Source organism: Mesoplodon mirus (genome assembly GCF_964341445.2).
Source record: "Mesoplodon mirus genome assembly, chromosome: 8".
Taxonomy (NCBI): Eukaryota; Metazoa; Chordata; class Mammalia; order Artiodactyla; family Ziphiidae; genus Mesoplodon; species Mesoplodon mirus.
The window spans coordinates 83,443,306-83,467,196 of NC_138984.1; the positions used below are offsets into that span (position 1 = coordinate 83,443,306).

The 23,891-nt window shown below is 40.3% G+C and overlaps 1 protein-coding gene across 3 annotated transcripts in view; it reads left to right on the forward strand.

Annotated features, from left to right (window-relative positions):
- Window positions 1-662: 662 nt before the first annotated feature.
- The window catches only part of CERS6 (ceramide synthase 6), a 334,758-nt gene continuing 311,529 nt past the window's right edge, over window positions 663-23,891 (forward strand). For all 3 annotated transcript variants that reach the window (XM_082631373.1, XM_082631372.1, XM_082631374.1), the window contains exon 1: window positions 663-1,005. In XM_082631373.1, coding sequence (XP_082487499.1) covers window positions 836-1,005 — 170 coding nt within the window. In that variant the 5' untranslated portion in view covers window positions 663-835. The remainder of the gene's footprint in view (window positions 1,006-23,891) is intronic.

Here is a 23,891-nt window from a genome sequence, read left to right on the forward strand (position 1 = left end):
CCTCATAAATTAAAATAGAGGGCCTTTTTCCCTGGGGGCGCGGACTGTGGTGACGAACGGAGTAAAACCAGGCTGGAAGGTCAGAGATGGGGAAAGACGGGCGCGGGGTGGAGGCAGACGCCTCTTGCCAAACCATCCTGCCCCAGAACCCGATTTTCCCCCTCCTTCTCCAAGCGCTGGAGTGCATGACTCTTTACCTGCTATTTCTTCCTCCTTTGCTCTTTGCGCCCCCTACTTCTCCTTCTGCTGTTCTGTCTCGGCGCAAGGGTGGATCTGAAGATCGCCCCGACCCCTACCTGCCTCCCCAGCGCCTGTACGCGCACGGGAAGCCGACCGAAACCCCTGAAACTCCAGCGCGGCAGAAGCCGGCGTTCTGAGCATGTGCGAGCAAGCCCGGGGGCCGGAAAGGATTCGGGCGGCTGAACCCAGGTCGCTGCCCTAAGCGCCGCTCGAGAGCACTGTGAGCGCGGGGCCGGGCGGCACTCCCTAGAGCGGTGCCCTGGCGCCCTGAGCGCAGCGGCTGCGCCCTGCCCTCCGGGCGTGGGCTAGCCGGCCGCGTGTGCCTGGCTGCTTGACGCGAGGACGAGCCAATCAGGGCCAGCGGCCCTGGCTGCCATGTGACGGGCGAGGCGGCTCCTTTCCCCAACGCGGCCAGAGGGAGGAGAGAACCGGGGCTCGCCGCGAGCCTTCGAGAGCAGCGGCCGCTGAGGAGGCGGCGGTGGCGGCGGCGGCGGCGGCAGAGGCTCGAGCCAGCCGCGCGCGCATCCCCGGGCGCCCTGCGCGGCGGAGATCTCGGCGGGCCGCGGGAGCCCAGGACGGGACTGGACAAAGCAAGATGGCAGGAATCTTAGCCTGGTTCTGGAACGAGAGGTTTTGGCTCCCTCACAATGTCACCTGGGCGGACCTGAAGAACACGGAGGAAGCCACCTTCCCGCAGGCTGAGGATCTCTATCTCGCCTTCCCCTTGGCCTTCTGCATGTTAATGGTACGGCTCATCTTCGAGAGGTAAGACGGGCTGGAGCGCTCCTCCCCTCCCCCCCCAAACACAAACACACACACGCACACCCTCGCGCGCACACCCTCGCGAGCGCTCCTCCCCTCCCCCTACACACACACACACACACACGCACACCCTCGCGCGCACACGCACACTCGCGTGCTCTGTGGCTCACGCACCCGCGCCCCCAGCGCTCGTGCTTACGCCTCCCAACCTTTGTGTTCGGGAAGGGGTTGCTGACCCCTCAGCCTGGCTGCGGTTCTGGGAGCAGGAGCGGGTCTGGCTTGCCTCTGGATTTCCTCCGGGGCGCAGGGGAGGGCCCGCGGAGCACTGGGGTAGCCCCCCGCACTCCTCCTTGGCCCGCGCTCTCCTCCTCGCGGAGAGGGCAGGCGAACAAAGGTGAGCGACGGCCGGCCTTGGGACGCGCCACACTCCGCCGGGCTGGTCCCTCTCCGCCCCGCGGGCACGCTGCGCTGCCAGGCAGCGCTTCCCTGCCGAGCCTTGTCGCCACCCACCTGACAGCCAGGAACGTTCCGGACGCACGGCCCGGAGGGCAGAGAAACCGCGCACACTTCCAAATGCTTTCACCCGGGCGCACGGATTGCTCGGACTGTGCTTTGGAGAAATTCACCAGGGACTCCTTGGTTTATGGCCGGTGTTTGGTTTCCATCAGTGACACTGAGTATCAGGACCACAGTGCTGGGAAATAGGTGACAGTAGTTTGTAGGTTTCCAGGACTCCGGGCCATTAGCGATTTCTTTCCAGGACGGGTGCGCAGCCTGCAAAATGGTGATATTAAATTGATAGATGTTTCCTGTGAAATTTCATAAACACAAACTTTAATTTGGTACCAAAACACAAACAATTTTAAAGAATTAACATATTATTGTTTGTGTAATTGCCGGATTTGGTTGGGTAGCTCCTTTGTGTCATAAACAAACTTGTGTTACTCACTGAATCGGTCTTAGTCACCAAACTAGATTGTGCCTGCCACGCACTCTCCGGGTGCTATTGAAACAAAACCGGGACAGCAACACACTTCATTTTCTCAACTGAAAACCTCAACCTCCCATTCCTCTCCCCTCCCCCGTCTCCCATTCATCAGTAGAGGCTGAACTTCTTAGATCACAGAGTATAGATTCCACTTCTCACTTCCACTCCACCTCTCCTCTACCCCCAACTCACCTTGGTCTTGTTTCTTAAGCTTTTGCTCTGTTTTTTGGTGTTTCTGTTTGTCCAAAACCACTCTTGAGGATGGTAGAATTTGTCTTTTGTGTCATTTGTTGCTGGAAATGGCAACAGACAATGCTTCATGGGAACAAAAGGTATCTTTTGTTTAAGGAAGGTGTATTTTTCAATGGGCAGTATTGTTGCTTGAGAACTCAGTCAGCTGTTCACATGCAGAGATTGACGTGCACAGAAGAACAGATTTAAAGACCTATTTTAAAATGATTGGAATCTAGCACAGATACGTCATTGATCCTCTCCAGCGCTGAGACTTAACTGTGAGAAAGTGGGTGTGTTGTGTTTGCAGGGTTAGAGTTGCTTTGTAGAGCAGATGTTTACTTACAGAAAATGGGAACTCATATCTGACCTTGCAATCTGTCCAAAAAGAGCCTCTTGGGAACGCCGGGTCCTCTGTGGCGACTCATAGTAGGGGTTCCACACAGTTGCCGAATGACATCTGATCAATTCTGGCTGATCATTTCTGGCTGGGCTCACTTTTAGCTGGCTAATGCATTTTGAAAGAGATGTGTAGTCCTATGTTTTGGAAAACAAAACCACGTCAGCTATTGACCTGTGGGCAGAAAGCTGATTCCAGGCTGTTCATTTGGTTGGAAAAAATGCATGTTAGAGAATGGAGATAGCTTTGTACTTTGACTTTCTCTGCTTTAAAAAAAAAAAAAAGCTAATTTCATGGTTGCAAACTGGAAGTTCATTTTTCCTCTTCCTGAACATCTTTTTCTTCGTTTGCACAATCCCATGACTTAGAATTTACACAAAGCGGTCAGCTGCCTTCAACCATCAGTCACAGCAAATGTCCTCATATTGATACGTAGAGAGTTTGGTGGGTTTCTTTCAGGCCATTGATCCAAATTGAAGTGATTTAATAGCGTGTGTGGAAAGTGAAAGTTTATGATTAATGTCAGCATAATAATCCAATATGGCCCATATACCACAGGATGCTACTGACTTTTGGAAGGGTGTCTCTTTCTTTCTGTAATAGTGACAGCTGTGTCTTTAACCATTGGGGACTCTCTCACTTCTCTGAAAATCCAAGGGTATAGTTGTATCCAGAATTACAAGTTCTGCATGTTTCTCCTCTTCTCAAACCTAAATGACACATTCTGGTATCCAACCTTTGGCCTTCATTTCAGCACCCATCAAGGACCTGAATCAATATAACTGAACCAAGCGATATTGTTGGCAGTGGTATGACTCACTTTCGGTACCCTTCTAACATGTTGTGCATAAATGTTTTTCTTTTGCAGTATTCTGTAACATATAACATGATTTTAAAAAGCTGGTTGTAAATCTCTTTGAAAAATGAAATGATTTGTAATAGGAAATCATTCCCCCAGGATTCTATTCCTTTTATGCTCCTATTGTCATTTATTTCAGGGCTGAGAACATATCTATGAAATAGCTGATTATCCAAGACCTTGATTTCTATTAAATGGGGGTCTTTAATGCCCTTGTTGAGGCAAAAATTGTGAATTTGAATTCATTCTCCTCAGTCTTATGTATTTCTCTCTGTAAAGAGAAGCACTAAAGAATTAATTGAATCAGGCTTTGCCCATTTGGGCAGTCCTACCTTCTCGTTTTCACCCCCACTGTTTGGATGTTGGCAGTGAAGGCACTGGTGGCCAGAACAATGCCATGTTATAGTACCATATGGACAGCAATATGAATGTCCAGAATGATTGGTTACAAATGGAGCAGCCTAAATTCAGTGACTTTTTGCTGATTCTGTGAACAGCCCAAAGTCTGGTGGTTTTTACATTAGTCTTTAAACTACAGTTAGCTCTGGGAAGGGACCAGAAGGGCCACCATAGATATTACCTGATTGACTGAGTAAAATATCTGTTTTTTAAAAAAATAATTGGATGGTTTCTCCTAGAATGAAAATTGTAGTGTATACCGTTATGTTGTTGGCTTGTTGACAAGGAGTAAAATATTATTTAATAATGTAGCATTATCATGTCTTTGATGAATTTTCTTGATTTAATGCTTGTTTAGGCTCAGTGAGCCATTCTCTGGAGTTATACTAAATGCTTCTTCTAAATTCATTAAAAAATGTGTGTTGCTATGGTATTCATAAATGTGGGATTAAAGTTCTGCTGAATTTCTATTTGGGAATAAAAATTTTTTGAGTTATTGTTACAAAAGATAACATTAATGCATTTTCTTCCTTGTGGGTTTAGGAGAGAGATGCAGAAAGTACTGACTGAGAATCGGAACATTCGCATTCTAGTCAATCTTACCTCACACTGGGGCAGCCACCTAATTTCTCTCTGCCTTATTTTCTCATTTATGCAGTGAAGCAGATGGCCTTTGTAATCCAAGGCTACTTGCACTTTCCCAGTTATCTGATTCCTGTAGGGATGCTATATATTTGAAGCTTACTAATTGTTATCTCATGAAACTTGGAAGCAGGCTAAATGTTATTTTTTTGCAGGTAGAAATAAGTCATCTAAGAATAAAGAGATTTTTTTCATACAAATATCCTAGCTAATGGTTTTGTTTCTTGTATTTTTCAATTATGATTTGAGTTTTAAAAGAATTATTTGGGCTATTATCATTTGTGATCCAAATAGCGACACTCTTTCAGAATAACCAACAAAGAAGATTCTCCAGAGAAAGCAATTGCTCTCTTTCCTCAGACCTTTTTTAGATGGATCCCAGAGTAGATCTGCATCTCTTGTGATGTCTGGGTAAGAAATGAGCAGCTCATTCCTGTCAGGTTGGTTCTTCAAGTGCCAAGCTACGTGAGAGCTGTCATTCTTCAGAGGCTGACACCAGTCTTGCCTGGCTCATTCAGCCAAATAATGACCTCCTGCCACCAAATCCTCAGAGAAAAACAGTGTCTCGGTTGTATCAGAGGGAATGTCTGGCCAGTGGGTCAATTTTTATCATGGGTTTACTTAATATCTTTGCCTTAGCAGCAGTCTTGGGTGAGGCCATTGAGGAGAGGAGAGGAGAGGACAGAGAGAAAACGAGTGAGAATGTATCTCTGATGGTTAGAGGAGAGAGGGGAGGTGTGAGTGAATGACTGCCAGGAAAAAGTGGGGTGTCAGGTGTTTCATAACTGAAGGATGTTCCTATAATGTAGCCTGTAATGGAGGCTGATATTGTCAGATATATTTTAGAAGAGTGGAGTGTGCAATGGACTGAATGTTCATGTGCCCTCAAAATCCATAAGTGGCAATCCTTATTCATAAGTTGCAAATGCCAAGGTTATGATAGTAGGAAGTGGGGACTTTGGGAAGTGAATAGGTCATGAGGGTGGTGTCTCATATATGGGATTACTGCCTTTTTAAAAAAGACCCCAGGGAGCTCCCTCACCCCTTCCATCATGAGGACACAGTAAAAGGATGGCTGTCTGTGAAGCAGGAAGTTTGCCTTCCCCATACACCAAATCTGCTGGTGCCCTGATCTTGGACTTCCCAGTCTCCAGAACTATGAGAGAGAAAGTTCTGTTATTTATAAGCCTCCCAGCCTACAATATTTTGTTATAGCAGCCAGAATGGCCCAAGATAGAGTACTTGAGAACAACTTGCATACAAACATGGTTTTTTCATGCAATCCATCCTGCATGTTTAACTCCATAAATGTACCTTTTTTGCTTGTTAAATGATCGTGTGATTCAGATTAAAACTACAGATACCTGCTTTGCCAGACTGGTGTAAGAGGCAAGAGTTTGGGTCAGACACAAACAGGTTGACGCCTACAGTTTCTGACTGGGTTAGAAAAATTGGATTACAATGGATGTTTCATTGGAAAACAACCTCAAATCCAAGGGGTGGTATTCTCTGCAGAACTTTGGTACAGCCTTCTTATCTTGCAAAATAAGAGGTTTATATTTATAGGGTGCAATAGTGTAGCTATTTGTAATAGGTTGATTTGTGGATAAAAGACATGACATTACTCTTAACGGGCAGCACCTTAGCATAGTGGGGAAGGCAGGTGAGATAGCTTTAAATTATCACAAATGATTTAATGTCATCAAGGCCTGATGAAATTAACACCCTGAGTTCACTTAATGACTTTTCTGTTGAAAGTATTTGAATTCTCCATGGACAGGGTTAGATTTTTTCCTCAATTCCAGTCCCAAAGGTATTTCAGAAGTGTTTTGTCTTCTGTGATGGGGAAGGGCAGGTGGCCTTGGCAAGATAATGGAGTTTCAGATGACTTTCTTCCATCATCGGACCAGTCCCATGGCTTTATAGGAGATCACTGCAGCCGCCTCAGGCTTTCTTTACCTGTTTTACTCACCTGATAGTACTTCGTTGGTGAGCTAGAATCTCGGTCCATGTTGTACATAGAAGATTTTAAATGTTTATTACATGCACTTAACATTCCTTCCTCCATCACCAAGCAAACCAGATTTTCTAAAGCTATTGGTCATCTATTTCTTACAAAGCCATGACCCTCAAAATTATATTGTTTTTTTCCCCTCCCATCTTCATTTGATCAATTTATTTCTTAAGCACTTTTGAGTCAGGTTACCAAAGTTTCCAAATTTTGTTTGCTAGTAACTAGTGTGCCACTTAATGTTGTTAGGGGGGCATTTTTTCTTCTTTTTATTTGTAAAAATAAGAGGTTAGCAAGATTGCCACTCGTATCACAAGGATCCTTCTGTATTAGTGATGCCCTGAAACTCTTTATACCTAAAGTTATTCTTTGGTCCCTTCATTCCCACATACCCTCTTTCAAAAAAATGGTTTCATTAGCTCTTTTGTCATCACTTTTTCCTGCCACCATAGTTTCTATTGACTTCTCCAAATGCCTGTGCTATGGCCTGATTGAATACAAAATGGTGATTCTCACAATGCCTTTTTTGGGGTACTGCTATGGATGATGGCGTGCCCAGGGCATGTGGTCTGAAGTTGTAACTTGGAGCTCACCATTTGTTTTGTTTTATGTTGGACTACTGCAAGTGACTACAGTTTTTAATTTTAATTAAAAAAATAACAACTAATATTTATTTCCTAGTATGAGTTTATTACTTTACCTGGTTTACATCGTATAATCCTCTTACAAGCCCTGTGTGGTAGATATTAATTTTCCCAATATTTTACAGATGATACTAAGGATAGAAAATTTAGGAAATGCACCTAACTTTACAAATAAAATAATAAGGTAGGCATAAATAATAAGGTAGGCATTTAGAACCAGGTTTCTTGATCTCCTAATAATTTCTTTGATCTCCTATTTTAAAGCAAGTATCATGAGCTCATACTGTGTGTATATGTGTATATATATATATATATATATATATATATGGTTTTATATGCAGCCTTTTGCTATGTAATGATATAATCTGAACATTTTCCATGTAATTAAACTTATTCAAAAGTGTTTTCAGTGGCTGCACATTATTCTACGCTTTGGATATGGCATAATTCATTTCACTAGTCCCCCTATTATTGTTGGATACTTAAGCTGTTTCCAGTTTGTGTATATAAATCTTCCAATTACTGATGACTTCCTAAGGAATGTTCCCCAGAAGTGGCATTTCTAAGCCCAAAGATAAATATTTTAGTGTTCTTTATAGATACAAATCACCAAATTGGTTTAGGGAAAGATTATATTCATTTGTATTTCCTTATTAGCATGCAGATTATTATTATTTGAGGAAATCTTTTTCTTTGAAAGTTGAAAAAAATGTTACTCTTGTAATGTGTGTTTTATGTTACTCATTATGAACTTATTTCAAATATTTATTATTAATCACTTGTATTTCACTTTCTGTGAATTCATGTGTATTATCCTACTGGGATGAGCTTCTCAACTTTTTGGGTAGGAAATGGTGGCCTTTGATTTTTTTTTTTTAATCAGGATGGTTTTGTATTGTCTGTTTCTCTAGTCATGTGTTTGTACTCACTTCTTTCTGCCTCTTGCCTCTCCTCCACAACCTAAGTCCTCATCATCAGGAAGGAAGCTTCTCAGATTCTATTAATACATACTGGAAAGGATACATGCAAGAGGATGAGGTAGATAATATCCTGACTTTATTATGGAAGATGAGGCAGAGAGAAAGGGCTTGGAATAAGTTTCAGGGATTAAGAATGAGTGGGTTTTGGGACTTCCCTGGGGGCGCAGTGGTTAAGAATCTGCCTGCCAATGCAGGAGATATGGGTTCGATCCCTGGTCCAAGAAGATCCCACGTGCCGCGGAGCAACTAAGCCTGAGCGCCACAACTACTGACCTTGCACTCTAGAGCCTGCAAGCCACAACTACTGAGCCCACGCACCACAGCTACTGAAGCCCATGCGCCCTAGAACCTGCGCACTGCAACTACTGAGCCCACGCGCCGCAACTATTGAGCCTGCATGCTGCAACTACTGAAGCCTGTGTGCCTAGAGCCCATGCTCCGCGACGAGAGAAGCCACCGCAATGAGAAGCCTGCACACCGCAACGAAGAGTAGCCCCTGCTCGCCACAACTAGAGAAAGCCTGCGCACAGCAACAAAGACCCAATGCAGACCAAAAAATAAATAAATAAATAAAAACAAAACTTAAAAAAAAAAAATGAATGGGTTTTTTGAAGGAAAACTCAGAGATAGAGCCTAAACACCTTTATATTGTTTCTCTGAACATTTGGATAAAAGCGACTTATTAGACTAAACATTAGGGAAATGCAAATCACCCCACAAGTGTTAGGATGGCTACTATAAAAAAAAAGAAAAAGAAAAGAAAATAACAAGTGTTGGTCATGATGTGGAGAAATTGGAACCCTTTGCCATGTTGGTGGGAATGTAAAATGATACAGCCACTGTGGAGAACAATATGGAGTTTCCTCAAAAAATTAAAAATAGAATTACTATATGATCCAGCAGTTGCACTTCTGGTATATGCCCAAAAGAATTGAAATGCGGGTCTCAGAGATATTTGTATACCCATGATCATAGCAATATTACTCACAATAGCTAAAAGGTAGAAGCCACCTAAGTGACCGACAGGTGAATGGATAAACAAAATGTGGTATATACATGCAATAGGATATGATTTAGCCTCAGAAAGGAAGGAAATTCTGACACATGTTACAACATGGATAAACCTTAAAGACATTATACTAAGTGAAATAAGCCAGCCACAAAAAGACAAACACTGTAAGATTTCACTTATGTGAGGTAGCTTGAATAGTCAAATGCATAAAGACAGAAAGTAGAATGGTGGTTGCCAGGGGCTGGAGGGAGAGGGAAATGGGGAGTTATTGTTTCATGAGTATTCTCATGTACTTTCATCAGTTTTGCAAGATGAAAGAGTTCTGGAGATCAGTGGTGGTAATGGTTGCACAATGTGAATGTACTTAATGCCACTGAACTGTACACTAAAAATGTTGAAGATGGTAAATTTTATGTGTATTTTACCACAATTAAAAATAATAATAATAGAAAAAAAGAAAATTCACTGACTAAAGAAAAAGTCATTTACTAGAAATACCTGATTTCATTTTCTGGACTTGACAGTTTTCTAGTTATTAATAAGTATCACTTCCGTGAAGGGTGATGGAGGAAAGGTTGAAGGCCAGAGAGCACTCAAGTACCCTGGGCCTTTTTTGTGTTTTTTGTTTGTTTGTTTGTTTGTTTGTTTTTGCGGTACGCGGGCCTCTCACTGTTGTGGCCTCTCCCATTGCGGGGCACAGGCTGCAGATCCTGTGGCCATGGCCCACGGGCCCAGCCGCTCCGCGGCATGTGGGATGTTCCCGGACCAGGGCACGAACCCGTGTCCCCTGCATCGGCAGGCGGACTCTCAACCACTGCACCACCAGGGAAGCCCCCCTGGGCCTTTTTTGAAAAGCACTTCAACCAAACAACCTCCTTCAATCTATTTATCGATATAACAATTTAATAATTGGCATGTCCAGAAAAGGAGAGCAAAGTGTCTTTGGAAAAGCACACTGTATAGTTTCAGAGGATCCCTCGGACTAAAGTAAAGGCATCCTGGTGAGTTCACAATCCATTTAAAGCAAACCAGGAAGATAGGATAAAATTCTAGTAAGGCAAGTGACCTAGGCCAGAGATACTTCCAATGGAAGCTTTTGCCATGGAAGAAGAGCAGATCTGACCTTCCTCTCTATTTTTCGATTGAATTGCACAACCATTTTTGTAAGCAAATGATTTAAACACCTGAAAATTTGAACATGGTTTTTCCTTAAACGCTGTACGCTATAAGGCAATCGATTGTAAGCAGTGGCAAATATATTATTGAAAAGTAGTTTGCAAAGTTGCGTTGTACAAAACACAGCTTTCTATGATTCACTTATGAGAATATTTTGGGCAGGTTTTTGTTTTTGGTTTTTTTAAGGAGGACTTTCTTTTCCTCACTACTGGTCTTCAAAGTGACGTCTTTCAGACCACTCCTGCTTCCTATTCCTACTTTTGCTTTTATTTCCTCACAGTTTGCTTGTGGCAGTTGTTTTTGGCAGGGGTGGAGCTGGAGACACCCAGATGTTTTTTTTTTTTTTTTTAAGGTGTACCTGTGTTAATTTTAATTTTTTTTAACATCTTTATTGGAGTATAACTGCTTTACAATGGTGTGTTAGTTTCTGCTGTATAACAAAGTGGATCAGCTATGCATATATATATATCCCCATATCTCCTCCCTCTTGCGGCTCCCTCCCTCCCACCCTCCCTATCCCACCCCTCTAGGTGGTCACAAAGCACCGAGCTGACCTCCCTGTGCTATGCAGCTGCTTCCCACTAGCTATCTATTTTACACCCAAATGGTTTTTCATTGCAGGGAAGATACATTCCTTTACTAGGTGGCCTTTTTCACACAGTGACCTAGGAATAACATTTGTTTGTGACTTGCCAGTGTCTATATAAATGCCACATCTTATCTCTGAGGTTTTCAGGTTACAAAGCTATTGTTGCTATCCTGAAGCTGTAACTGTGATTCTTTTTTCCTTCCTCCCTCTTTCCTTTCCTCTCCTTTCCTTTCCTTTCCTTCTTTTTTCCCTCCCTTACTTCTCCTCTCTTTCTTCTTTTCTCTCTCTCTCTCCCTCTCCACCTTCGTTCCTTCTGCTTCTCATTGTTACAGATCCTTTAGAAACACAGGGAGGTTTAGTTTACAGAGCAGAGGAACAGCACAGAGTTAAGAGTGGGGGAGGGAGGCAAAGAAAACCATCAAAAATCTTGTCCAGGGACACAGTTTGGCAAGTATCAGAGTAAAAGCTGCCAGCGAGTCTAAGTGGCTCTGTAGATCACCATTTCAAAGCAGAATAAAGTGACTTGGTGCTCTAAGCAGAGTGGCAGTTTTGGACACAATAGCTTGAGTGAAGGAAAATTTAGAATCAGTCACTTAGGCATGCTGGAGATTAAGAGAATATAAGGGCATTGTGTGTCAGTGGGAGCGTGGATATCTTTGAGTGTGTGGATACAGTGGAGGGTGACAGTGCATTTAAATTATGTTACCGTTGTGTACTTTTATAGGACTTAATTAGAAATGTGTATTCCTTAAAATACTGTATGCCACCTAACTTGAGTACAGCAAATTGGTTTTAGGTTTTAATGGAATTGATGTAAAATGATACCCCATAAAAAAAAAGTATTTGTGTTTGGTTTCAGAAAAAAAAAAAGAAATGTATATTCCTAACTAGAATTAAAAGGAAAATGGAGGGGGTATCAGAAAGACTGAAAACTTGGGTTTAAATCCAAACACTGCCTTTGCTCAGCTATTCAGTAGTGAACAGAATACTCTGAAATTTGGTATTCTCACTTATAAAATGGGGAATGTGGCTACTTTGTGATATTAGAAGACTATCTGCAAAAATGTAGTTGAAAGAGACTCAACTGCTTCCTAAAAATATACATTGTGTAAAAAATAATTGCTAACATGGTACACTACAGTATTTAGTATGACTGAGAAATAATATTCTGTAATGTGATTTCATGTGTCGGGTATGTGTTTTCTGGGGCAGGGGTGGGTCGGGAGAGGGTATGGCTTATAGAGGCAGTAGAATCTGTTTATGTATTTGATCCTGGAGCTGGAGGATTTACTTGTTCTGTTGACGAGTAAATATTTAGAGTTTTAAAGAGGCATTGAAGCCCCAGTCCCTTCAGCGCTATGCCTATTTAGGGAGGAGAATGCTTCTTAGCCTTTTCTTCTCAACAGTTAATAGTGTATTGTAGGTCAGAGACTTCCTTGTATTTGGTGGCAGAAAACTATGGTAGGATTTCTAATGGTAGGATTTTAGACAAGTGATGGGCAGCTATGTACCACTTAGAGCCTGAAGCTTTCTCAGGGGGCTCAGCCTTTAGAGAGAGCCCAGGAAGATGGTCTTCCACTAGATGGAGTTTTCTCTGGAAACTGCCTTTCAGTGGAGGGGTGCCTTATGCAAATATCCCAGTCTATCTCCCATTGCCCCATCTGGCCCTGATGGTCGTTTTTTTTAATTGCACGTAGTCTCCAGGGAAAACTGATTGGGTATTCAACCACTGGTAATGGCAAACATCAAATTCACCATTTATATTGATTTAAGACCTAGACTGAATTCTGGCCATGCCACCTACTAGACACAGATCTAGGAGCAAATTACTTAATCTCTTCATGCTCAGTTTCCATTTGAAACTCTTAGGGTTGTTGTGAAGATTAAATGAGATACAACATGCATTGCCTTTAGGGCAATGCCTAGTTCATGGAGGTGGTAATTACTTGTTCTTCAAGTTTATTGAAGGTATAGAAATGAGACTTTACCATGAGATTTCTGAAACCCTTTACTAGCATTACCTTTATGTCATGAATGTGTATGTCAGGCTCCATTCCTGCTTTCACTAGCTGGGGTTGTTGGCATAGTCATTTGAGTTTTACTTTCCCTATTTCTCCTCTTCTGTCTCTCTCTCTCTCCCTTTTTTTTTCCCCTCCAAGGAACATTCTGATTCTTCCAACTGTAGTCAGCAGAAAACAATCCCAGCAGGTTAGTGAAGAGCTGGGCCTTATGTATCTCATAGGCATGTAATGCACTTTGCTGAGATTGTATGTTACTATTTAGACAGCTCAGACATTTCTTTTTTCTCATAAGAGCCTCCCAGAGAAAGGAACGGCTTGAGACTGACGTTTATTGATTTCTTTCAGAATTTTAACCCTCGTGGATTGTCTTAATTTTATGCTTAAGAAGAAAGAAATTCAGTCTAGTGTCCTTGGGATCATACTTGTGAAGATGCAGACATTCAAAATTAGCTGAAAATAATGAATATGTGTATTTTTTTTCCTTAAGAGAAACAAATCTACACCCCCAAACTGGAACTTCCTTTGGTATGAATACGGCTAACCTAGCCTGACAAAATTAGTTCAGAAGGGGGTTGTACCTGATTTCTACTAAAGGCACTTTTCCAGCTCTGCACAGCTTAAGCATATCATTCTTAAGCACTCGATTTGCCGTGTAAATAGATTAACAAGCCTGCTAATTTCTTTAGGCACTGATAGAGGGCATCTTAGGATGATCAAATATGACATTTTTGGTAGGTTGTCTTTTAAATGAGGAAGTAAGGCAAAGATGAAACTACAGTGCTGTGGAGTGACAAATTACCCAAAACTGCCTCTATTTTAATTCAGTAATAGTTTAACAGAGTCATAGATTTTCTGCTTAGAAAGGAAATTGAAAACTCGTTCATTAAAAAATATTTGAGTCTATCATGTGTTACACACCAGTGTTGTACCGAAGTAGGGGGGGAGGGCTGGTAGTGGTGGGAGAGGTCTGCCCTGGGTGCAGGCAGTAAGGGGCTGTGTTACCTACCAATAGATTTAAAAGAAAACAATAAAATTGACTAAAAGTTGGTCTGCTTCTTATTAGCACCATGTGAAGCAAATTCTAAACACAGAATTGATAGAGTGAAAAAATACCCCTCCCCCAACCAGAGCACACTGTTCCTACCACCCCTATCCCCCCACCTCTTGGAGCACCTCTGCCAGATGCTATTTCAGGGCACAGATGTTCTGAAAACCACACTTTGAGAAATACTGGCAGAGCTAGGCATCTCTACTTCCCATTTTCTGTATCAGGACAACAAAGCCTATAGAGATAAATGAAGTAACTTGCTCTGTGCCACCCACCCAGGTCCAGGTCCTGGGAGAGCATGGCTGCTATGGGATGCTCGCAGTGCCATTGTAGGGTGACCACCTGATCCCAGTATATCTGGAACTATCCCAGGAAATGCCTCAGCCCAGGAAAAACTGGAACAGTTGGTCACCCCACCTAACTGTTTTCTCTGTAACACCCAAGTTGGTCTGGTCACCAGCCAGGAGTATTTCTACAATAAAAATGGCTACTCTTCCTCTCCCTACGGGTAAATGAGGCTGGCTGTGGGGAGGAGCATCCCGGGTGATTGAGATGTGTTGCCTGCCCCACTGTCAATGTACATTTCATGGCTTTCTAAAAAACATGTGATTGGAGGGCTCCCCGTTAAATGTGGGTTGGAGCTCCTGAGAGCAGAACTCATTCTGCAGATACCCAGGAGCAATTCTTAGCGTGGTGATTGCTCCCCAGCATGTTTGTCCTGTGTTACTGAGACCATGCACCCAGTTTTATTTTCCTCCCGCTTTCAGCCCAGCGCGGGTTAAGCACCCACACTTAAATGGCTTCTTGCAGAATTGCAAAGGGACTGGAGAAGAGAACAAAAATAGATATACAGGTGGCTGTCATAAACTCGGCAGTTATTTCTAAGGAGTGTTCAGGCGATCAAGTGGTTTTCTGTGTGTGTATTTTTTATTCACGGTTTTGTTGAGTTTTATAAAGTATACAGCTTTCTTTTGCTAGTGGTAGGTACCTGTGGTTTATTGGAAAGAACTGGGCTCCTGAAATAAACATTGCAGTGAACTGTATCTTAGAGTTGAACGAAGGAAGTGTTAGGAGATTCCAGTGCTCTGACCTAGCCTCCCTCAGAGGCAGGCTTTCGCCTTGGGGCTCTACGCAAGCAGAAGGCTTTTGTCACACTCAGTACTCGTGCTGTGCCCCTGCCCTCAGCCGGCCCACACCTCAGCGTAGGGTCAAGCCATCGACGATCGGGTAGAGGGCAACTAGTCACCAACTCAAGACCAGGGCTTATCACTTCTTGTAACTGCTGGCTTCTTTTCACTTAGTGAAGATTCCACATCTTCTGTTTACCGCGTAGATCCTCCTCTGCTTCGAATTGAAGGTAACCTGGGTAAACTGAATCTCCTGATTCGTTGACCCCCTGGTTTTTTGGTCTTGAGCCCTGTTACTAGCTGTTCTGTCATTACTCACATTTCCCAGGGGAATAGTGAGTTTGAGCAAAATCCACTCAGAAGGATGGTTACTAATAAGAGCTATCACCTCCCATTGTCCTAACTTCAGTTTTTTTTTTTTTAACATCTTTATTGGAATGTAACTGCTTTACAGTGGTGTGTTAGTTTCTGCTTTATAACAAAGTGAATCAGCTATACATATACATATGTTCCCATATCTCTTCCCTCTTGCGTCTCCCTCCCTCCCACCCTCCCTTATCCCACCCCTCTAGGTGGTCACAAAGCACCAAGCTGATCTCCCTGTGCTATGCGGCTGCTTCCCACTAGCTATCTATTTTACGTTTGGTAGTGTATATATGTCCATGCCACTCTCTCACTTTGTCACAGCTCACCCTTCCCCCTCCCCATATCCTCAAGTCCATTCTCTAGTAGGTCTGTGTCTTTATTCCCGTCTTACCCCTAGGTTCTTCATGACTTTTTTTTCTTTTTTAGATTCCATATATATGTATTAGCATACGGTATTTATTTTTCTCTTTCTGACTTACTTCATTCTGTATGACAGACTCTAGGTCCATCCACCTCACTACAAATAACTCAATTTCGTTTCTTTTTATGGCTGAGTAATATTCCCTTGTATATATGTGCCACATCTTCTTTATCCATTCATCTGATGATGGACACTTAGGTTGCTTCCATCTCCTGGCTATTGTAAATAGAGCTGCAATGAACATTTTGGTACATGACTCTTTTTTTTTTTTTTTTTCTTTTCTTTTTTTTTTTTTTTTAATTTATTTTATTTTTTTGCTTTATAACAAATTTAATCAGTTATACATATACATATGTTTCCATATCCCCTCCCTTTTGCGTCTCCCTCCCACCCTCCCTATCCCACCCCTCCAGGCGGTCACAAAGTACCGAGCTGATCTCCCTGTGCTATGCGGCTGCTTCCCACTAGCTATCTACCTCACGTTTGGTAGTGTATATATGTCCATGCCGCTCTTTCACTTTGTCACAGCTTACCCTTCCCCCTCCCCATATCCTCAAGTCCATTCTCTAGTAGGTCTGTGTCTTTATTCCTGTCTTACCCCTATCTTCTTCATGACATTTTTTTTTCTTAAATTCCATATATATGTGTTAGCATACAGTATTTGTCTTTCTCTTTCTGACTTACTTCACTCTGTATGACAGACTCTAAGTCTATCCACCTCATTACAAATAGCTCAATTTCATTTCTTTTTATGGCTGAGTAATATTCCATTGTATATATGTGCCACATCTTCTTTATCCATTCATCCGATGATGGACACTTAGGTTGTTTCCATCTCCGGGCTATTGTAAATAGGGCTGCTATGAACATTTTGGTACATGTCTCTTTTTGAATTATGGTTTTCTCAGGGTATATGCCCAGTAGTGGGATTGCTGGGTCATATGGTAGTTCTATTTGTAGTTTTTTAAGGAACCTCCATACCGTTCTCCATAGCGGCTGTACCAATTCACATTCCCACCAGCAGTGCAAGAGTGTTCCCTTTTTTCCACACCCTCTCCAGCATTTATTGTTTCTAGATTTTTTGATGATGGCCATTCTGACTGGTGTGAGATGATATCTCATTGTAGTTTTGATTTGCATTTCTCTAATGAGTAAAGATGTTGAGCATCCTTTCATGTGTTTGTTGGCAGTCTGTATATCTTCTGTGGAGAAATGTCTATTTAGGTCTTCTGCCCATTTTTGGATTGGGTTGTTTGTTTTTTTGTTATTGAGCTGCATGAGCTGCTTATAAATTTTGGAGATTAATCCTTTGTCAGTTGCTTCATTTGCAACATGACTCTTTTTGAATTATGGTTTTCTTGGAACATTCTCCAGGATAGATCATATCTTGAGTCACAAATCAAGCCTTGGTAAATTTAAGAAAATTGAAATCGTATCAAGTATGTTTTCCGATAACTTCAGTTTTTTGGTGTATTTAAAAAATAAGTAATAAACAATATGGAATAAATGTTCTTTCTGTTTTCAAGAATAAGTTCATAGTTTCAGATTCTTTTTTTCTGATTGAAAAAAAAAAGAAATAGAATTGTTTATTAAGTCCCACAATTATAAAACAACAGGTTATTGTCTGGCAAGCAGTTTTCCCCCTTTTGCAGAACTGAAGATGAGATAAAAATGTTGCATTAAAAGGAGAAGCAAACGTGGTTAGCCTTTCTCTCCATTCCATTTTCCCAGCCAATACCTAATTCTTTACTCGGGTCAAATCTAAGGAATTTCAGTCCTTTCAAATTGTCTAAAGCTTTTCTGAATTAGATGCACTTAGCTGCTAGAAACTTCTTACTGCCCTATTTTTTAAAAGCCAACTTTAAAGAGTCAGGAGGCTGCTCTGAATGGGAACTGCTAAAGTAGATAGTGTATGAGGATACATTTTGGAAGTTGACACAGATTATACTTATCTTTGCAGGTGAAACTAAACAGTCTTTTTGGTCCTGAGGAGTGTTTAGATTTGTGGAGAGACTAAGATTGAGAGTTAGAGGTAGAGAGAGAGGGAGCTAGAGCGAGAGAGGGAGGGAGGGAGTGACTCTCTCTCTGCCATATGTGTACAACAAAAGGGAGCATAGAACCCTGACGTCGGCTTAAAATTCCACCTTGGTGGAACCCCAGTTCAGCTAATTCCCTAATAGGTATTTGCTGTAAACCCAACATTCAAATGTACAATCATCACTTGCTTAACAAATATTTATATGGTGTTGTTCGAAAAGTGCTTTATTTTTCTAACGTGAACTTTTTATTCTGTGTGTATAGCATACATACAGAAACATGCGCAAAAGTACACGTAAAACGTACAGCTCATTGAATTATCACAACAAAGTAAACACACCCATGCGTTCACTAATCAGAATGCGGACCTAGAAATAGAATGTTACTAGCACTGTAGAAGCTTCCTCCTTATTAGTTTTTACCCATTTTATAAATTAAGGAAAAATTATTTGCAGTGTGAAGATGAAAGGCAACTTTAATTCCTAATCCATGCAGCAATACCCATTCTTCCACTTAAAGTCATTGGTTCCTTATAGAGAAAAACATAAGCTCTGCTCTGGTACTTGCCCTCACGCATGGAACCATATTTCTTCTCTTTGGGTTAAGTTTGTACACATGCTTGGATAAAGGTGTGTGTGTGTTTATATACCACATTTGATTAGTATTTGGCTATAAAATTTAATACGTTAAAGAAATTGTTTAGAAAGGAAGAGGAAGAGGATGTGGGGAAAGTGAGTGAGAGAAAGAACTGGAGTCAAAACATTCATTTTCTTTCCCACCTTATTTAATTAGTGAGAATGTTTTATAAGGATTAATGAAGGGACAAAATACAATGTATTTACTTTAAAAAGAAAACAAATTAATGATGTTAAACAGGGGATATGTGTGTATGTTTGGAAAGCTTCTATGTACTGTTCCTTGAATGTAGAAGGTCTGAGAGGATTTGTAGTTTGAGACAAGGGACTCAGACCTTGTATTTGAATAAGCCATGTATTTTGAACACTAAGTGTTTGTGATATAGAAATACTGTTTGTTTTGAAAATAATATCTTTAAGACTTGCTGTGTTTTGAGTTTTTAAAATTATACTTACCTTAAAAACATGTATATTTTAATCTAAATGTTTCTAAATAGTAAGTTTTTTCTGTTCCATATTTGGATATATCTTCTATTCCATTTATTTTCTTCTTCAGGAATACCAATTATACATATGTCAGATTTCTTTGGTCTACCTTTCATATCCTTTTCTGTACAATATTTTAATATACTTTATTGCATGTGGTTTTATTAATTTCTGTCAAACCTACCAGCCAGGTGTCCCTTTCACTCATGTTTATTCTGTTTATCCTCTTGCTCTTAACGTTGCTTTAATTTTTTAAAAAATCTTTTCCCTCTGTTCTACTGCTCTGTCTTTTTACAACTTTTAAAAAATTTTATAATCACTTTCTGAATCCTGGTTTCTCTTTTTTGACAAGCAATCGTGTAGCCTGCAATTTCTTTAAAATTTTTGTTTGAAGCATTCCTATGTTCCTGTGGGTAATTCTTTTTCATTTGCTTTCTGGTTCTTATTATTTTGTGATTTTTGTACATAGATTCAACTAGTTTATATCCATATGTTTTAGTCCAAAAACTCAGAAAATATTGGATCACTTTCTGCTTATTTCTGTAAAGAGGATATCTTAAAATCAGCTTGGTTAAAGTCTATTGTTTTTGGACTCACAGAGTAATAGAATGGTTTTCTTTAAAAATAATATATTTCATTGATAAAATCTTCAGTGTTCTGTGACTACCATTTCATAATCTTAAATGTTCAAATGACCATGACACTGCAGTTGAGGGACAAAGTTTTCAGAGCTTTTCTGAGAGCTATCGGGACTGTGGTAGAAAAATATTCTTCCAAATTATGCATTCTAAAGATAATGGGGTTTTCACACTAGTTTTAAATGGAGCTTCTGAATTTTCCCCCCAGTTTTCTTGGAACTGTAATAACACAATATACTGTGAACTCTTGGTGTAGTATTGTCTCAGCAGTAACTATTTGTTAATTTCTAATGTATTGATATTCATTTGTGGATTTTTAAATGTTTTGGTATCTAAAATGATTAATAATTCTACAAAACAAACAGTATTTGAAACATTTTGAGTGTTTAAAATTATAAAACCTCTTCCATTTTTAAAATCATTAAAAATATTACCTGGTGTTATATGTCTGTAATCTCACTGGGAAACTCTCAATGCAGAAAAAAAAACAACAACTTTACATTTTCTCTCTGTTTTCTCCATCCAACTTTCTTCCTTAGATGTGATCAGAATGAACAGTTGATATATGTGTTCTTCCAGCACTTTTTCAATGCATTTACCTACACAGTCACACACACACACACACACACACACACACACACGTGCACACACACGGAAATGTAAATTTTGTTTAAAACATGAAGGATGTACTCTAAGTGCTATTCTGAAACTTCTTTTTCTTTTTTTTTATATATATTTTTTCTTTTTATTAATTAATTTATTTTTGCTGTGTTGGGTCTTCGTTTCTGTGCGAGGGCTTTCTCTAGTTGTGGCAAGCGGGGGCCACTCTTCATCGCAATGCGCGGGCCTCTCACTATCGCGGCCTCTCTTGTTGCGGAGCACAGGCTCCAGACGCGCAGGCTCAGTAGTTGTGGCTCATGGGCCCAGTTGCTCCGCGGCATGTGGGATCCTCCCAGACCAGGGCTCGAACCCGTGTCCCTTGCATTAGCAGGCAGACTCCCAACCACTGTGCCACCAGGGAAACCCTATTTTTCTTTTCACTTAACATTATGCCTTGAAGATTTTCCAGTGTTGGTGAATGTAGAACCTACTTTATTCTTTCTAATGTGATAATAATATAATAAGATCCCATTGTTTGGGATTATTTGTTTACGAATGCTGTTAGAAACAATGCTATAAGATCATTCCTATACAGGCTTCTTTGTACTCAGGTGTATTACTCTAACCTAACTTATAGAAGTAGAATTACTGGGTCAGAGGATGTACAAAGTTAAAATTTTAATAAATGCTGCCGAAGTCTTTCAAGAAAAATCAAACCCACTTACCCCCCTCTTCCAACTGTATGAGAAACCGCCCCACTCTGACTTAATCTGCTGCAAATTTGATGTAATGTTGACACACTATCCTAATCTATAAAGAAAACAGCTGTTTTAACATGCTGTTTAACAAAGAAAAACAGATTGGGGCTCTGGGTAGGAAGGAAATTTAATAATATCTGCCGTGAAAAGGCATTTTGCGGCTCTTTCTTTTTACCTGAGAAATAGGAATAATAATCCATAAAACACAAAAAGAAATTCATTCAAGTTTATAATATTGAACTTTTTGACATCTACTGCAATCATTTATTTAACAAACTTATATCTCATATGTTTATACCCTTTTCAGCATTTGTTATATAAAAGAATACAACAAAACACTCACTATTCCTGTTAAGTAAGCCCAAGGCAATAGTGAGTATTTTGTTATATTCTTTCATAACAAATAAAAGTCATTTATAGATATATTAAATGTTATCACCTTGTATAAGAAATCATGAATGAGGGAAATCTTTCCTTGTATGAGGTTTTCTAATAATCTGTTATTTGAGTAGTCACCTTACGATTAAGCTATTCTGAGGGTAGAAAAATTTTTACTCAACGAGTCACCAAGTAGCAAGTAACCAAGATTCAACAAGTAACTAAGAATCTAGAACTCAAGAGAAATTTTAAAATCTAGAACTAGGTTATTCTTCAGTACAGCTGTCTGCCCACCCCATCCTACCTCCCAGGCATCGTATTATCTCCTCATGCTTTTCTGTTTAGGGAAAAGTAATGTTCTTATACCTGTAGAATAGCGTATATTAAAATTTGTTGACTTTTATAAAAATGTTCAAATATACAGAAAAGCTAAAAAAATGACATGAATACTTAACTTTCTCATCACTGGAATTCAATGATTAACATTTTTTTGCTCTATTTTTTTTCTTCTGTACCGTGCAAAGTAAATTTCAGATACTATGACACATCCTACTTAAATACTTGAACATGCATCTGTTGTGCAAGAATAAAGACATTCTAGGATGGCTTTTAAAAAGTAGCTCTTTGAAAAAGAATTTTACACTGTGGAATTTATTATTTTTAAAAAAATTTTTGAAATGTTTAGGTTCAAAGCTGTATGGATTCTGGATTTGGTGAAATCATAAGGTAAAGGAAAACGATAAATTTAGATTCAGTGACTAAATTTAATGGTGGTATAAAAATAAGGCTTGAGGTGATACTTTAATGAAAAATACATGGACGATTATATGTAATATCTTGCTTGCTATTTCATGGGAGTTGTGTCCAAGATTTTGAGCTGGAAAGCCAAAAGTTTACAAAAAGTAGCTAAGTAGTTATTCATTAATAATAATTCACGGCATTTGAAAATCAATATGAAGTACATTGGCTCGTAAATCAAGTTGTTAGACTCATTTCCATCAGGCAAACATTTCTCAAGATTGCTGACTCCTGCCCCTGATGTGGTAGTGTTTACACTTCTGTGGGTCATGTTTGATCTTGTAGCATGGTGAGCTCAAGGCTCCAAAGCAGATTTGGAGTACAGTTACCTTCTCAGAATGCAAGTCCAGACTCACCATTTCTGTTGGCTAAGTAAGCCTAAGGCAATGAGTTGGACAGGGTTTGAAATAAGTAAATGAGATATAAGTTTGTTAAATAAATAGTTGCTGTCGCTGTTGCAGGCCTAAAATTATACACTAAAATAAACTTGTGTTTTATTATTATTATTCCCATTTCTCAGGTACAGAAAGAAAGAGTAGCAAAAGAAGTTAACGTCTCCCCCAAACCAATTCTCGGACAGAAAAAGGAGTCTCAGCTTCCAGGCACCACATTAACTGTGCTTCTCTCTAGAATCCTCTTTATCTTATCATCCTATTATCATCAACTTGCTGGTGTAATTCTTGGGAAGGAAACTGATTAAGAAAAAATCAATACAGGCTTATTGTGGAAAAACTGTCAAATGGTAAAATGCTGTATTTAATGCAAATTAAAACTCCCTTCTCAGAGATGAGCATTTGCAGTTGTTTTCTGGAAATTTTTCTATGCATATCCAAACATATATGTCTCTCTATAAATGTTACATCTGCTCTTTTGTAGTTTTTCACTTAAATGGTTGTGTAGAATTTTAACACATAAAATATATATTTTACATATGTAATACACAACAATATATTTATCATAATTTACGTAGCCAATCCCCTATCAGTGTATCTTTAGTTCATTTTTAGTCAGATGCTATTAAAAGCAATGCCACAATGGCTATTTTTTTAAAAAATTATTTATTTATGGCTGTGTTGGGTCTTTGTTTCTATGTGAGGGCTTTCTCCAGTTGTGGCAAGCGGGGGCCACTCTTCATCGCGGTGCGCGGGCCTCTCACTATTGTGGCCTCTCTTGTTGCGGAGCACAGGCTCCAGACGCGCAGGCTCAGTAGTTGTGGCTCACGGGCCCAGTTGCTCCGCGGCATGTGGGATCCTCCCAGACCAGAGCTTGAACCTGTGTCCCCTGTATTGGCAGGCAGATTCCCAACCACTGCGCCACCAGGGAAGCCCCACAATGGCTATTTTTGTGCATATATCTTTGCTTACGTGTGAATGTTTAAGATAAAGTCCTATTAGTGTGAAGCGGCTGGGTCATTTTGAATTTTGATAGGTATCATCAAACTATTCTCCTAGGGGATTATACCTGTTTATAGTCCCACTAAGGAAGGTTTGTAATGTGACATGTAACAGAACTTTCAAATGTTTGCCAATCGGCTATGTGAAAAATGGTCTCATTTTAATTTACCTTTATTTTTAAGTGAAATTCAGCCCATTTTCATATGTTTTAAAGCCACTTAAAAAATTTCTGTGAATTATTTGATGTTTTT